General features: G+C 44.3%; 1 protein-coding gene across 5 annotated transcripts in view; it reads left to right on the forward strand.

Moving 5' to 3' along the window:
* Positions 1-3,348: 3,348 nt before the first annotated feature.
* Positions 3,349-17,409, forward strand: part of arvcfb (ARVCF delta catenin family member b) — a 101,061-nt gene continuing 87,000 nt past the window's right edge. For all 5 annotated transcript variants that reach the window (XM_079271003.1, XM_079271002.1, XM_079271004.1 and 2 more), the window contains exon 1: positions 3,349-3,483. In XM_079271003.1, coding sequence (XP_079127129.1) covers positions 3,463-3,483 — 21 coding nt within the window. In that variant the 5' untranslated portion in view covers positions 3,349-3,462. The remainder of the gene's footprint in view (positions 3,484-17,409) is intronic.

A 17,409-nucleotide genomic window follows, 5' to 3' on the forward strand; every position in this document is an offset into this window, starting at 1 on the left:
ACCACAACCTGCTCCTGCCTTCATTCTACTTTTTGGAAATACTTGTGCTCCTCGCTCTTTCTCTCTGTGTTTTCTATACATCTGGCATCTCGGATGGAAGTGAAAAACATGATCTTAACAGATGCAGCTTTATTGGAGATGTCTGGCTGTCAAAGCACACCTTGTTGCTGAACATTAACCTTTCTACCATCTGTTTCACGCCATACGTCCTGACAGAGCAGAGCTGACTCCTGGAGCTTTGATTGCAACTCCTGGATTATTCATACACCTTGTACATGTATGGTACAAGGCCCAGGCGTGGGTTGGCTATACTCAAGAGAATATTGCTTTTTTTCTGACAGTAGCAGGTATTTCTGGAAACTGTATGTATCACCAACCTGTGATGTTGAACTCATTCCAGGAATTATTTTGAAAGGACATGTTGAATATACTGTTTTGGCTATTTAGTTCACCTCAAACTGTCCTGTCTGTTTTTACTTTATTTTGTGTGTGTTTTACCTGTCTGCATATGAAAAGAACAACAACAGCATGTTGCTTGTTTTAGTTCCCTGGATGGCAGTGTCTGTTGCTCGGCCCGCAACTTTGTTCCAGACTGAAATATCTCAACAACTGTTTGATGGATTGCCATGAAAGTTTGTACAGACATTCATGGTCCCCAGGAGATGAATCCTAATTGGTGACCCCCTGATTTCTTTCTCTTGTACCGTGATGAGTTTGACATTTGTGGTTTTGAGTTAAATGGTTTGACAACTATTGAATGGATTGCCATGAAATTGCCTGTCCCCCTCGGGATGAATTGTGAAGACTTTGGTGATCCTTTAACTTGCCATCCAGCAGCATCATGGCATGGAAAACAAACCAGCTAGTGACATTCCCATCAGCTGTGCTCTGTGTTTATTGGTAAATAGTGACATTTTAACATGCTAAACCAAGACGGTAAAGGGAAACAGTACACCCACGAAACATTTGCATATTTCCATTGTAAACATGTCAAGCATACAGTGGTGCTTTGAGCCAAACGCTAACGCTAAGTACAGCTCACTTCACTGCTATGTGGCAGACGACGTACTGTGTTGTTCGAGTCTAGATGGTTTGAGATTTGGCAAATGTTCCATGAAACAATAATCACAACATAAAACTATGAATTGGACACCGGCAAATCACACATGCACAGAGGAAATAAAGAGTACTGCTTCTTCTCTAATCTGCTCCCGTGAGTATACCAAAGCACTTAATGGATTTTTAAACAGGGTTATGAAACTCACTCAGTGCTTAAATGGCTTAAATGGAATGTGATATTGCAAATCACTTAAGAGAAAGCAATGCATCGTAATTTAAACGATAAACCTTTTGTCTGAAACCACTTTTTGGAGGTAATGTTTGTTGGATGAATTCTTAATGGTATTGTTGAAAGTAAATAGTAACTGTAATGGTGCATGACGGGCAAGTTCTTTCATTAAGAACAAATGGAGCAGTAACATTCACATGAAATACCAGGCTTGTGGAATGCGTAACCTCAGCCATTTCCCCTCCGTTTGGGATTTCGCCTTTCTCTGTTTTCTTTTTTTAAGTCGAGTCATTCTTTTCCTCCTTCTTCCTTTTTTGTGACTCCAAACGTCTCTCAAAGTTGTCCATAGTTGAGCTTAAATTTACGTTAGTAGATTAACATTCCTTGACAGTCTTGGTCACAGTCATAGATATTTGAATGTGAATTCTTTCACGTACGTCCCACCCCTCCCTTATATCAAGTGCAGTGAGAGGAACGGGACAAAGAGGTGGAGAAAGGGAGCTGTGTGTGTGTAGGGTGTAAAAATGTGCAGCGTATTGGGTGCCTTTGCCTCAAAAGGGCCAACTTTTGTTTTTTTGTGTGCGAGCCCCTTTCCCCCCCACCTCCTGTTCTTTTTCCTCGTCTCTCTCTCTGTCTATGCCAACAAGGGGGAGGGGTCGATGGATTGACAGACGCAGCTGGAGTGCATAGAGGGAACTGGTCCCACCCCACTAAAGATGCCAGACATAGACCCAATGAGAGAGAGAGAGGGAATGAGGAGGAGAGAGAGCTGCTACACTTCCAGCTCCTGCTGCCCCCCCCCTCCCCCCCTCAGCCCCTGAGGTTTTTGTTCTCTCTCTGGCTAACTTTTTTTGTTGAGTGAGCGTGTGTGCGTGCATATGCACACAGTTTGGTTGAGCTTCATTCCTATTCTTGGATCTCTGCTTTCGTTAGCGAGGGGCCTTTCTGCTGTGGCCTCCTTTGCCCCTCCATCTCTTTCCATTCCCTACATATGTACAGCATCTCTGGAAAAGAGAAAGCTGGGTCCCTTTTTTTCAGCTGTGTAAAACCAGCCTGAAATAGCCAGGATTGCACAGGATGATGCTTGATTTTACTTTCAAAAGAAAAGCATGACTGCTTCCTCAAAAGAGACAGTTGCAGCTCACATGTGTCAACCATTCTGCTTTCATGCCCTATGTGAGATATATATATATATATATATATATATATATATATATATATATATATATATATATATATATATATATATGCAGAGTATTGGGTGCCTATGCCTCTAAAGGGCCAACTTTAGTTTTGTGTGTGTGGTATATGATATATACTGTATATATACTGTATATATACAATATATATATATATATATGTTTCACTGAATATACTTTTTAGACAACTTGATTACTTTATTATAGTATAGGTCTATGTGTTACCTGTAGACCTTCAATATGGCCAATAGTATTATGCCACTGTTTTGGGAGAATGACCTGGCTTTAGCTGAATGAAAAAGTTAATGACTGATTTTTTTTCAATTTCAGATAGCTTTCACTTCAAAACACACAACTCTCGAGAGAGAGGCAGCAGCAGTTTTGTACAAAATCACGTCTCCTAACGTATGACTATACCTGTGCGATAACCTAAAATATACCCTTTTTTGTCGGCCATATGTTTGGTTGCACATGACGTACTAGGCTATTAGCTACTACAGTATATTACCATCAGATATTCTATGATTTGTGAATCTTTGCTCGGTTATCTTGTGGAATATGGTTGTATGGTTGATAAGACATGGATTATGGTTGTTTCGAATGTAAACTAACCCTTGTTTTGTAGTTGCCAGCAGGTAATGCAACACATCCGCAAAGCTGACTTTTTGCGGACATGTGCAATAGTTGCACATGCGCTTTTATTGTGAAACGCCCAGCGCCCCACTTCCGGTACTCCTGTCGCTAACTCCGTCTGGCTCGACACAGCTGAGCAGAGGATGGCTGCCTGCGTCTGAGCTGCTGCCTCTGCGCTCACAGAGGGAAAACTCAACGTCAATAGACAAGGGAAGCGCGAGGAGACGAGAGGAGGAGAGGAGGGAAAGGAGTTTTACCAAGACCAGGAAATAGTTCTCACACCTTTATTTCCCCGGGAGGTTTTTAATTCTTGTCTGGAACGAAAGGGGGGATTTTTAGACCATGCCTGCTGAAGTGAAACAGGTTAGTGTTGCTGTGTCTGCCGGTCTCCTCTCATCGTATCTTCAGCCTCCGTGACTCTTCTTGTCTTCCTCCTCCTCCTCCCAGTTGTTCCACTCATTGTTTGGATTTAGTTGCATTCCTAACATTTTCCCCTGGATCATCACTCTTTATGTCTTTTATACAGCTTTTTTTTCAAACCATAACGCTTCCCGAGTTTAACACATGAGAGCAGCTATTCCCAGATGTATCGATGTCCTTCAAAAGGATAGTGCGTGTGAGCGTGTAATAATGTGTGTGCACGTATGGATGTGTGTATGCAATATGCATGAATGGAGGCGGCTGCATGACATCAGATACAGTCAGGACGAGTAAGTACTTCTACCACTTAGTGACCATTTCATGCTGTAAATAGTCATGACCATGAGATATGTTTAGTGGTGGTCCTGTGTGTGTGTGTGTGTGTGTGTGTGTGTGTGTGTGTGTGTGTGTGTGTGTGTGTTGGGGGGCTTATTTTGCAGGAAAGCAGTGCTTTGACTTATGAGTTCCCTGACACATTCATGGCTCCAGACCAGTGCCACCTATAAGAGCGGCTGGTGTGATCATTGGACAAGCAGTGAAGTATTGAAAGTTTGTCCCTGATCAACGCCGGCAACGCTCTGAATGAGCCCAGGATTTACAGCCCACTGGCTGCAGTGCTAAATGTGTGAGAGACATGGCATTACAATCTTTTGTCTTCCACTTGCACAGATTCTGCAGGAATGTGCTTTTGTTAGCTCTTGCGAGTGTGTTGCTGTGTCTGTGTGGGTGTGTGTGCGTGTACCAGACCATGATGTGCATACATTATTGTAAGTGTTTCCTGTGTTTGAAGCGCATCCACAGGCATCCTACACCATCGCAACGCTCTTCCCCCCCCTCCGCCGAGCGAGCTTGACAGCGCTCAGAAGCACCAAAAAAAAGAGGAAGAAGACAGACATTCAAAAAAAGAAAAAATAATCAGATTGAATAAGGTCTCCTCCGCTGTGCTGAGAGGGGTGGAGTTACACATTCCCTGTTTGGCAGACAAAACATTCTGTCAGCTCTCCACGTTGCTCTGATAATAATACATTAACAGTTGCCCCCATGGATGAGTGCCACCAGATAACTGAAAGGAGCCTCGGCCAAAATGAGAAGCGTTTTTTTTCTCTCCCTCACACGCTCTCAGTTCTTTCCATCCCTTGGTTTTGATAAGTTTGAAGGCTGTGCACCAAGCGGGAGAGGAGAGTCGATGGATCAGAAGCAGGGCAGCAAATGTTGCCCGTTGGAATCCTTGCTTGGATTATGCGAATGGGATGAAATGCATGTCAACAACCTCGTGTCCGTGACCCCCTTAACACCGAGATAGTTGGCGTGCTTGGGGGCAGGACGGCATGGTGGCGTGACCTTTTTTAACTCAGCTGGACATTCCTCAGCGAGGGAGCACCTGCTTGGGCAGCGCTGTGTGGGAAAGGGGGTTCAACGTGTGTCAAAGGCACACTTACCCATATATGGATCAATGTGGATCAATGTGACCATGTTTCTTTTTTTTTGTGATTGAATAGATTGGAACAGACATTGAACCTCTTCTAGCGGCCACGTCTTGCAGTGATATTCCACAGTCCAATAGCGTCAAACCAGTTTTTATACTCAGAAGATTGTAGATATCAAGGGGGGGAGAGATGCTGATCTGGCGTGACCTCATCTTAATGCTGCAGCAGAGCTTACGGTAAATGAGTTTTAGCCCACTGAAGATTACTGCATAGCCCTCAATTAGTGGGGGAGCATGCACCAGACCACGTCTGAGTTAAATATAAATGCTCCTTTTTATTAAAAAAATCAACACCAGCGGGGTGTCGCTCAAATCCTCCCAATTCAGTTGCAGCATCTTCCTTCCGCTCATGAAAAATAGAAGAACAAATTTGTCGTGAAGGAAAACATTATGAATAATCCAGTATAGTCTTCATCAGTGATTTAGAAACAGACTAAAGGAGGTCTTGTCTTCAGACAGCCGGTTACTGCCAGATTGTTGACAGCCAGCGGGGGCTTTCAGCTCCCCTCCTCTCCGATGCTATTTCATTTCTTACCAAAATTTAAAAAATCCATCAAACTTTTTTTTTTCTTCTGCGGGGCTGTTTTCATTCGACAGCTCGATCTTCACACTCCTTCCCGTTCATTTCCTCAGGCTCCCCCTTTGTGACCGCAGAAGATGTTGTGCAGATCAATATTTGAAGACATGTAGAGCATGAGGAGGGGCTTTGTTTGGGGGAGTGGAGGCCATGCAAGAATAATGCCAATGACCGGAAAACATAGCTAACAGAGTGCAGGATGGGAGAAGGGGGGGTGGGGGGGGGTCATGAGTGCTGTTGTGTTTTGAAGGCGAGAGGGTTTCGGTGGAGGCGTGATCATATGGTGGTAGGTGGCTGGTGACACCAGATGGCCCTCCCACCGCACAGCCTGGCCATACTCCCCATGTTTCCCATACCGTTCCCATGACCACCTTTAGAGCCTGACCCGTGACACAACATGGCTTGACATGTCACATTATCTGCCACACCGCCCACCATCCGTCTGCCGGCCGTCCTACCCGACCGGCTTCTCTCGCTGGATGCCTGTTTTTGGTTTTAGGTAACCTGAACTGTATCACCATGTGAGCAGCTGAGACCGTGTATGTACCTTCACATGATCACTGCCGCGTCAGCTTATAAGAGCTCAGTCTAACAGTTTGCAAATACTTCTTTGTGTATTTGTTCAACTTCCTTGAAGTACCAAACTGATGTATTTTGGCTAAATAGCGTCATCATGCATGGTATTGTAACTCGTCATTGTCAATATGAAGATTCTCATTACATTACCATGTCTTTAGAATATTTTATCGGTTTGCTATTATCTACTACAGGGCTGCTCCCTCTTTGATGATTAGTCGATTCAATTATTTATTACCAAGAAACTTATTAGTTAAGCACAAGATTTATAGTGGTTCAGTTGTGTGATTCTTTCTGGAGGAACTCAGTTTTACAGATATGTTGATTTAAATCAACTAATGGATCAGATGACAGTGTTGGTCAATTAAGAATTTCTTTGGTCGAGGACAGCTCCAGTATATTATTCTCTAATGGAATATTAAGCAAAAATGTCAAACATTTACTGGCCCCGGCTTCTGAAATGTAAGTATGTGTTGCATGCGTTGAAAATGTAATTATTTCTTTTGACAATTCATAGACGAAGCAATCAGTGTAGCAACTAATTTATCCACTAATTATTTTCATTATCGACTAATCAGCAGATTATTCTCTTGATAATCCATTCATTGTTTTATCAATGGGCTGTAAAAATGGTCGTTACAATTTCTAATAACCCTAATACATATTTATACTGCTTGTTTTATCCGACCAGCCGTCTTAAATCAGAAAGCATTTAGTTGACGATCATAACAGATTCACATTTCAGAAGTGTGAATCAGTGAATTTATGGCCTTTTTGGCCTTAAAAATGATTTCATTGATTTATTAACTGGCCATAATTTCAGCTCGAAACCAGATTATTTACAAGAATCAAAAAATTGATAATGACGATAATTATATAACCTATTTTATAATGCATATTGTGATAGTCGTATACCATACACCACACTAATCCAGACAGCTGGTCCACCAAGTGGCTTCAAAGAAACACGCAGAAATATGTGAACTATTTGACCGCGGGAAGTATTACACTTTACTATACATAGTCCACTGTGCATTCCTGCCCCCTGTGTATCACATGGACACACCCTCAGGTATTTGGTGTTTACTCTGTGGTCGTGTTCTGTGGGGAGCATTAGGGGGTCTATGCCACTCAGCCCGTTGGTACTACAGACCCCCCCCCCTCTGCTTTGGCTTCCCCTCTATCTGTCCTAACCCATTTGGCTGGCTGACAGTGTGACCGACGCGGGCCCATGCACTCGCTCACTCACTGTCTGACCACTGGCGAGGACCATAATGCTCTCTCAGCTTTCATCATCACGCTGATGGAATTTAAAAAAAAAAAGGGTGAGTGGCAGTAAATTGGAAGGCTTGAGGGAGGTTGGAGACGGATGCTTTCATGCTGCTATGTTTGGAAACGGCAGAGGGGAGAAGAAGCGGCGCATTAATGAGATGGCAGCTCATTATCTTGCTGGAGCTGTTGGTTGTTTCTTTTACCTATTCAGCATTACAGCGTGCCGGTTATCACAAAATGTGTGCAGGGTGCAGAGAGTGCGAATCATGTATGGATGCATATATTCATGCACATCCTTGAAGACGTTACATTGTGTTTCCCTGCTTTACATTTTGCATAATGTCCAATCACTTGTTAATGACTTGAGTTTGTGCTTTTCCTGCTGCCAAATACATTAAATCCTGCAGAGGTGAGGTGTGAAGATGGTGTCAGCCCATACACACACACACACACACACACACACACACACACACACACACACACACACACACACACACACACACAACACACACTTTAGGCTACAAAGGAACATCAATTGGATCCCCGACTTATTTACTCACTGTTTGTCTGCAGGCTACGGACAGGATAACCCCGTTTATAAGGGAGTGGGATTCATGCTTTCCTTGGCTGTGTCTAATAAACACTTTTCTATCTGTGCTGCTGGAAGCCAGCAACAAGATCCATGTTTTTTCGATCAGGTAGATAAAAAAAGCCACTTGCCTCAGAGGAAGCAGAGGCGGCTCACTCACACAGGCTGACCAGAAAGCTGTGGAAGTAGAACTCGCTACACTTGAAATAAAGCTGCGCTTGCGGCCACATCAGGGCTGTAATCGTTGTAGTGACAATATTTACATGATGCTCTCCTATCCTGTTAATGGTGCGATTACATAATGGCAACAATTTGGTAATTACACAACATGAGCTATATAAACAGCACTCTCCTGTCAGGTCTGATTGTCTTCGATGCTGTCGAACAGGAGTGGACTGAGCAGGAACGCTGACCATTACTCAAGATAGCCCATAAGATTAATGGATTAATTGATAAGATATGTGCCATTTATCTTGAATGGAACATAAGACCATGAAGTGTCCATGAAGCGCCTACATGGGGAAGTTCTTTCCTCTTAGTCCTTCCTTCCTATTCCCTCTCTTTTCCTGCGCTCCAGGCTGGGAATACTGGTGCCAGACCAGACCTTCAGTCCGAGAAGAGTCTGCTTCTGGGGCCTTTACAAAAGAACCGAGGCTTCTTTTACAGTTATGTATAGTTCATATAGGCTCCACCCCCTCTGTCCTGCAGCTGGAGACCTCTTCGAGGGGCCCTGAGGGGGAAGGTCAAAGTCCTCATAGAGCAGGGGTCTCAAACTCCCGGCCCGCGGGCCGAAATCGGCCCGCCACGTCATTTTATGTGGCCCGCGAATTTTTTATTTTTATTTTTATTTTTTATTTTTTCCAAGTTAGAATTGAGAATAAAAATATCCCCATAGTCGAAGTTATGAGATAGAAAGTCAAAACTATGATAGAAAGTCATAATGATGAGATACTTAAACACAGAAGCAGCTCTTTGGCTGGTTACTGTACATTTGAAATGGAAATGTATTGTGAGTACATTGAAGACTACTTCAAACGTGGCTTTAAAAACACATTAAATACTTCATGTGGGATTGTGCAAACGCACCCTTGAAAGGATTTTAAGCATTGAACAAAGTTATTGTAATAACTTGTGTTTGATATTTGTCTTTGCTATTTTCTTTAATAGTTTGATCTTTGATAGAGTAATGTGGGTTTCTTAACCCTAAATTAAAAGGATTTAAGTTATAATAACAGAAATGTGCTTAAATATATTTTTACATTTATGCTGATGTGGCCGGAGTGAAAATGAGTTTGAGACCCCTGTCATAGAGCTTCCCTCAACCAGAAACGCAGGAACAAACGCCTCCCTACTTCTCCCTTTCTCTTTCTAACCCCCTCCGGTACCATCCATAGTGTACTATGTACAGCACAGCCGTGGGGGCTTGGGGGGGGGGGGGGGGGGGGAGATGGCGCAGGCTCCTTTTTGCGTGTTTAGTCTGGAACTTTCTTTTGAGGGATTAGCCCACTTCCTGTCTCTGGGCCGGCCACGAGAAGTAGTCAGGATGCCGCGGAGACCATCGATCCTCCATCATCACACCATCTGTCTCATGCAGCCTTTTGGGATTAATGATTCCCTCTGACAGCTCTTTAGTAGGGCTCTATCAGCTCCAGCTGACCATCCAGATTACACTGACATGTGGCAGTGCGAGGAGCTCGCATGAGGCATCTCCGGTTTATTTAGTTTAACTGTAAAGAGTCATCACAGTCTTGGGTGTTTGAGAACTGAAAGCCATGGCAGATGTTTTTCAATGGAAGCTACCAGCTACATGTTTCACTTACGTTTATCGAACATTTTATTTGTTCAGCACACTAATTCTGTCACAAAGCTGGAGAGATGTAGTGTTTATATATATGAATTCTGTGTAAATTCACCAGACTGTCAAGTTTTTAATTGACACATCAGATAACATCCATCAGCAGTTGTTGCAGTCGTATTGGCCAGAAATGCTCTCTAATTGCAATGTAGACGTTATTTTGAATCTGGGTATATTGTCCAGATTTATCAAGTTACTGTATTTATGCCATCTGTCCCGTCCATTCCTGTGAACATACCTTGAGGGAATTTCCTCAGATTTGGCAAAAACGTCCACCTGGACTCAAGAATGAACTGATTCGATTTTTGTGGTCAAAGGTCAGGGTCACTGACCTCACTAAACAGCTTTTTGTCCATAAGTCAAATCATTCATATTCTAATTATGACAATAGGATAAAATGATGAAGGGATGACATTTTGAACAGACATGGATGTAAATGTGTACTTGATGCACTACGGAGGCACACAACCGCAAGGCAGTAATTCTTTCCTTTTTTTTCTAAAATTGGGATTCTGTTGAGTAGATTAACTGTGATTATTGCTTTAACAAAAGACTCATATTATCCTTTTGTATGTGGAAAAAAACAGTATTCATCCAACCATTGTAGATCCATGTTTTGCTTACTCAGAGCTCAGTCACAAAGCCTGTCGGGAGTTTGAACTGAGAACTGGCTGTTAGTGACCCGCTGGCGGTTGAAGTGCACTGATGAGGTCTGGCACTTCATTAGAATGCTGCTCTGAACCTCGCAACGCACAACAGTGGCTGTTACTGCTGATGGCTGGGATCCAGGGAGAAAAATAAAAGAGAAGGATAGAGGGGGAGAGAGTGAGAGGGAAAGTCCAAACCACTGTAAGCCGACCGGCCTTGGGGCCACACAACCCCTGCTACACACAACCTCTGCTGTAGTAGCCACAGCTCCGGCCCCAACGCTGCCTGCACACAAACATTATGCTAACCGGTGGCAAGAGTTCAGCCAAACCAAGCGCAGAACCTCCTAAAATGGGAAAGATAAACGAGTTCCTGGCATTCCCAACGCTGCCAATTCTCCACGCAGACAACGGTTCGCATAGTTCAATGGTTTCTACAATAGAGGCATGCAGACACTGGGCCGGCTGTCATACGCCATTACATGTGATGGCACAGCATTGTTACTCACCACCTCATCTTCTCTTGATATGTGCTCAACCCATTCCCAGAAGAGCCACCGGCGAACAATGGAGTGATGCGCCTCCTCGCACATTCCACGAGGCTCCATTGAGCTGTCTCATGAACCTCTACCGCATACGTGGCCTGCGCTGGCTGCCACGGCTCCACGAGAACGCTATCTCGCCCCATCACACCCCCTTATATTTAATTTGTTTGCAATGTGTAATAGGCTGTGAAGTGGAGCGTGGCGCAGCGTTGATCTGTGCCAACCAGGTCCGCGGATAGGGAGGGACAGGTGCCAGCCATCAGTGGAAGGTGCTGCACTTAACACTCTGCGCGGGGCTGGAGTGTAGAATCCTGGCCCTGTGGTGGAGGGCTGCCTGCCAGTGTCCTTCTGCTCCAGCCAAGCAAGCTTTTAGTTTGGTAATAAGACATCATAGCTGTGGGTTCTTGTTCTGAAGCGGGGGGCAGCTAAAAGTTTTAGAGAGAAGGTTGTGTTGGGATTTAATTGCATGCCAGCAGAGCCACAGTCGACATGAAGCACAGCACGAGTTACTTTCTTTGTGCTGTAACTCATTCCTGCACGATAAGAGGGAAATCCCCCCCCAGGCCAAGTGTTGCCAACTCTTTCCCAATGAAGATAGTTCAAAGCAATAGCTCCAAAAGTCGCCAACACTGACAACCCACCAAAGCCACTCCCGCAAAATGATCATTATGAACGTGAACATATCATAATGAATATTAACAACAATATGGCTATTGATAGTAATCACACATGACAAGCCATCATCATGTGGAAGACTGCGTTGCAGTGTAATGAGTGCAGGGGCAAATAGCGTGCAGGCAGACAGACAAGCAGATAGTAATGGTGGGATGGGAGTCTATTACAGTCCTGCAACAGTCATAGATACCCAATGTATGTTGTACTGTGATGTTGGGGTGTATTGACAATTTCAACAGAATAACACGTTTGCTTTATTAGATAATGATATACAGGGAGAGTGTCTGAGAGCGAGCACAGCCATGACCTGGTGGTATAGGAGGTACATTAGCTGCTGAGCCACAAGAACACCCCGTTTTCCATCATTATTCGTGCTTTAACAAGTCACAAAAAGGCAGACAGTGACATAAATAGCTCCAACCCCTCTGCGCCTGCCAGAGTCTGGTGTTTTATCTGTGCTCGTAGACTTTGTAAAAGAAAAATACAGCTCTGAAGGATTGATACCGCAAGTACATTGCCTCTTAAACATACCCAGTGCTGTGCTGTTTTCCCAACTGGACCTTTGCCTGCCATCACCATTGAAACTCACGTGGGTATTTATTTCCCTATGGCTGTTTTTAAGGTGGTTACCGCTCTGCTTTCCTGGATCCTTAGAGATTCAAGAAAGGTCTCAGTTTAACACGGTGGTGGGTCAGCAGCTGTACTGAGGCATGTTTTTTGCTCTCTTTTACCTCCTTAGTTTAGGACGTGTGGAAAAGAGTGCGCTAAACACCACGAAGTTCTCAAAAGTTAACCAAACAAGACCTGTTGACACAGACCTCCTTGAGTTCCCAAATTCTTTCCATCATATTCTAGGACAGTTAAGCTCAATCCAATAAAACCCACTCTTCGCCTGTTTGTGCTCTGCCTCTCTCGAATCCGGCTCTGAGTGTGTGTGTGTGTGTGTGTGTGTGTGTGTGTGTGTGTGTGTGTGTGAGGTGGGGGTGAGTAGGAGTGGCCAGCTGCAGCCTCTGTTGTTCAGGCCACAAGGGAACACAGGGAGTGTTTTTGGGGTCATGGAGCTGCTACATTCCACACTCAAATACTCAGATGAGAGCATTCATTTCTCAGTCTGCTCCAGGCCATAATCCACCTCCGCTCTTGTGCATGTGTCAGTTATCCACAGTCCTTCAAGCATAATGTCCCGGAAACACTGGTGCTAATTAAGGCTGCTGGTGTCTGTAACTGGGCAGCGAAACATGTATCAATGCCCTCATTGTACAGTGCAGAGGCATCACTTACCGGTGAGCCAGAAGTCACGGGAGACCAGACTTAGTGCACCCTTTCCTTCATTCATGTTCTCACGCCGCTCATGTTGTAAGTTTAATAACAAGGCCTTGTTATGGTCTTGTACTGCTAATGCTGATGAAAGTGAGAGTGCTTTACTGCCTTATATAATTACTTGCAGAAATGAACTCTGATGGTAATTTCTACAGTCAGAGACAAATGTTATGGGGGAAATGAAAATTGACTCAAGTTCTATGGAGCTAAGTGCAAGACGCACGACACATTGACCATACAGCCAGGTGAAGTAGCTGAGGTGCGGTTTGTGGGAATGTGCCGATCTGATCCGGGGAGCAACCGTGATAATAATTGCTGCTTTTCTGGAGTGTTGCTTGCAAGTAGGACCGTAGTGTATATCCTGTCACACAAGTGTGTAAGTGCACACCCTAGTGCGCATAGGTTCTGTACACTCTACAAACTGCCCACGCCCCATTTCAGTAATCAGGTGCCAACAGACAAATGCCTCTGAGACCTACAAACAGCAGCAGGGCCCCACGATCAGACCTCAAGGGTCCTGGGCCCCCTGATCACCTCACAGATGAGGCCCTTATCCAGTAATGTTGCCCACTCGACCGAGAGACCTTTCAATATGAATGTGCCTGCTGGTCCAGTGAATCAGATACCTGACAAATAAATGTACATAATCACATTATTGCAACATCTTATAAATGTGATATCATTGAGCTGCACATTGATTGAACTAATCAATTGATACTAAAGGCAAAAATATAATATAATTCTCTATCATCTCAGCATTTAGCTCAGCTCTACCAGCAGTTAAAACAGCATTGGCATTGTCAACCAACTCGAGGTGACCTGAAGAATTAACATTCTCAGTGCCAGAGTATGGTTAGTGTACCCAACCATTGCGAATGTGTCCGTTTTCGTGGCTCACAAATGATTTATTTCAGATTTATTTATTAAAAACACAGTGGGTTTCAGTCCTAAATATTTCATTGCTGCCGTATTTTTTTGTACTGCTACAGTTTTACAAATGATGAATATGCAAATATCATGTTCTGCTTCATTAGCGATGACAAATTGCCTGCATTCTCCAAAGAGTCCAGAATTATTCCAACCAGTCTCACTGAAATACGGTGTCGCAGCAGGGGTTCGCGAGTTGGCTACTAAATCTGCTGGACGGCCTTCAAAGGGAAAGCTATTGTGTCCCCTGCCACATTGTAGTGTGAAAATCACAGTGGGCACGTGCACAGAGACCCCAAGACCTCCGACCCTGGAGCCCCACAGCCACACGCTGCTGCCGCGCTGTACCCCGGTCTCTGCGGCAAACAAGCCCCCTGTCTTCTCCATCCAACATACACCAACAAACCCAATTAACTTCCCCTCTTGGCTGAACGCCCCTGCCTCTCCTCTACCACCACAGCTGTGCACTCTGTCCGTGCTACTTTGAATACTCCCTCTTCCTGCGTGTTTTGATTCCCAAACTGCGGCTAACCGATGCCAGTTCACGGCACCTGATCTCTCACAGATTTGTTTCGAAGTCAAACTCTACTAATACCAGGAACTACATGTTATGTGCGGGGGTTGCCCTGTTTTGGGGTGTTTTAAAGGGTGCAGAGGTGTGCAGTGTCTGGAGGAGGTGCTGCAGAGGAAGACTTTTCACTGCAGTGAACCTCTCCAGGGAGGAGCTGACGTCTGCTCGGTGGAGTTTAAAACTCGGTTTCTTTAGTGTGTTTACTATACAGACGCAGCATCTTTCTGTGTTGATGCACATTGTGGATGCTGAGTGAATGTAACAGATGCTTCAATGTATGAATTCCTGTGTACTGTGCATATTTGGCAGTGGGCTTTGCTAGCGGCAGCACTGCAGTGTTGCGCGATGAGGTTCTGAAGTGGGTCAGCCTCTCTGTAGCGCCGGAGCTCCTGTTCGCTCTCAGAGGAGCATGTGAGAAAAAAACCCCCAAAATGTATAGCCAGGAGAAATCTGCTATAACCATCGCCGTGACTCGACACATTGCTGTCCGCTGTGAACACAAGACGAGCTTAAAAAAATGACATAAGACACCTGCACACTGGATTAAAGCTCCCTTAGTGATTTAGTCAGGAAGTTATCCATCTGTCTCTGCCATGCCTTTTCAATAGTTTATAGTGCATATGCTAGTTCGTCACTTCTCTCTGGTGCCTCAGTACATCCAATTGGTTCAAGCGAGGCTTTCTTTTTATTGGAATTACAATATTGTTTTTGAGTTGCCTCTGAGCATGTTTCACAATGAAGCAATTATAAATGTGCAGCAGAATCACTGCAGTCTGTATGATTTCTTGTTTGTATGGATTTTTTTTCTGTCTCGGAGTTACATCGTTTGGCTTTGGGTTTCAGCTTGGCTGCGTTTGAATGAAGACTGTTTGGCTGCTCATGGATCCTTCAGTCCTTCCTGGCAGGCAGAGCTGCCTTAATTGTTGCATGCCTCTGGAACGGGCTTCGCTAATGGGGCTGTTGGAGTCCCAATCAGTCAGTGCAGCTTCCCCCCCCCTCTAATGTCCCGGCAAGCAAGGCAGCCTTCATGATGCAACAAACGGCTTTGGTTTGGTGACGCCGCTCAGGGGGCTGTGGCCTGGAGACGACATATCTCTTTCATTCCTTCTTTCAGGCCGTCTGATGTCAAACCAGGATCCAGCAGAGATGACGTTTTATGATAATGGCTGCCGGGTCTGTTCTTGTGTTTGTCGCCTGGCTGGAAACAACGGATGTGATGAGATATGACAGCCATTCCCTCAGATAGTTACAGCAACTAATTTCTCAGACTCATGACAACCTAATTTAAGAAGGGGGTGGGGTTTGATGCCATTGCTGATGCCACCGTTAACACTAGATCATAGCTGCTAATCTTCTTCGACCGTCGCTGAGCACTCGCACGGGTAAGAGGTCCTCTACAGATCCTCTACAGCTTTTCCCGTAAAACTCCGGAGATTTGCATGAAAGGAGCTTATTGCTCATTCCCTGGATTCATTGCGGATTTCATCGGAATGCCGCCATATTTTCATTGAAAGTGTCCAAGGGCTGACTCATTGTGTGCTGTCCCACAAGTCTATAGAGGCGATTTGGGAAACTGGAACAGCAGTGGTCTAATGCCTCAAATGAGTCATGATCCTCTCTCTTTACCTACTCTACAGTCCGGGGGCTACTCTTGGAGCAGCCGATGAGAGGAGGTTGAACCATTCAGACCAAGCAGAATTATTTCACTCCGCTGGTCTTCTCTTTGCTCCCCTCTTTTGCTTAATCTTTATTTTGGCTTTAGAACAAGTGCTCTCCTGGCAAGGAAAGGGAACCTCTAATAGGGGGAGATGTGAGCACCTTGTCACCATATGAGGCTCGGAATTCCACGGAATTGCTCTCTAATCTCCACAACATGTTGGGACTTTGAAGCCCTTGTTTTTCAGGAGACAATAGCAGTCCGCTCACCACGTGTCTTCTCTTGGGGCGTGCAGTGTGCAACCCTGTAGCACGTTGACTTTTGAAACACGCACATGCACACTCTGACATCCACCATGTCCAAGTTGTTGGTGGTGGGATGCTCCTCTTTAATGGCCTGGCTCAGGTTAAACCCTTTGTTAAACATGAACACATACAGAGAATTATCTTTCATTTAATATTTGTTTATTCGTTCATCAGTCAGAACTGAAAAAGATGTTTGATGAATAAATCTAGGAAAAAAAATAACAATTCCTTCAGAAAATTGTTGAAGTGCAGCCACAATTTATGGTAAAGTACCAATTGTGCTGGATGTACGGCTCGGGTAGGAAGTGACACGTGTTGTTGTTGTTATTGTTGTGTAGCGTAAATGAGCTGATAAATTATATGATATCTTGATATCGGATTGGTGCATAGACTCGCATACTAGTCAATACCCCATCCGGCATTCAGGCTGTATCGGAGGCATTTTCGATACTGGTATCGTTATCGGAGCAACTCTCGAAGTGAAGAAGTAGTGCGTATCATTGCCCTGTTTCTGAGGCATCTTTGCTGTAGTTTTTCCCCCCAGTTGGTGACTGTTAGGAGATTTGAAGTGGGTTGGAATGGGTCAGAACATTTTTAAGTTCACATATTCCATATATTCTTTTTGTTGAGGAATTTTTGATTTCTCCCTGTGCATTCTTTTTCACATATACTTTGTGTTTTGTATTTCAAGTTTCCTTACAATTTCTATAAACATTTAAAACTAAAAAAACACAAACTGTGGTGATTAAAAAAATAGATTATCTGCAGACATCTTTGTTGTGTGTGGAAGAAACATGACAATGTTGCTTTCCCATGGAATAGTCAGATATGACTTCTGTTTGCGGTACTGCCTAAAGTCAACACAGA

The sequence above is a fragment of the Melanostigma gelatinosum genome (assembly GCF_949748355.1).
Source record: "Melanostigma gelatinosum genome assembly, chromosome: 6".
NCBI classification, from domain to species: Eukaryota; Metazoa; Chordata; class Actinopteri; order Perciformes; family Zoarcidae; genus Melanostigma; species Melanostigma gelatinosum.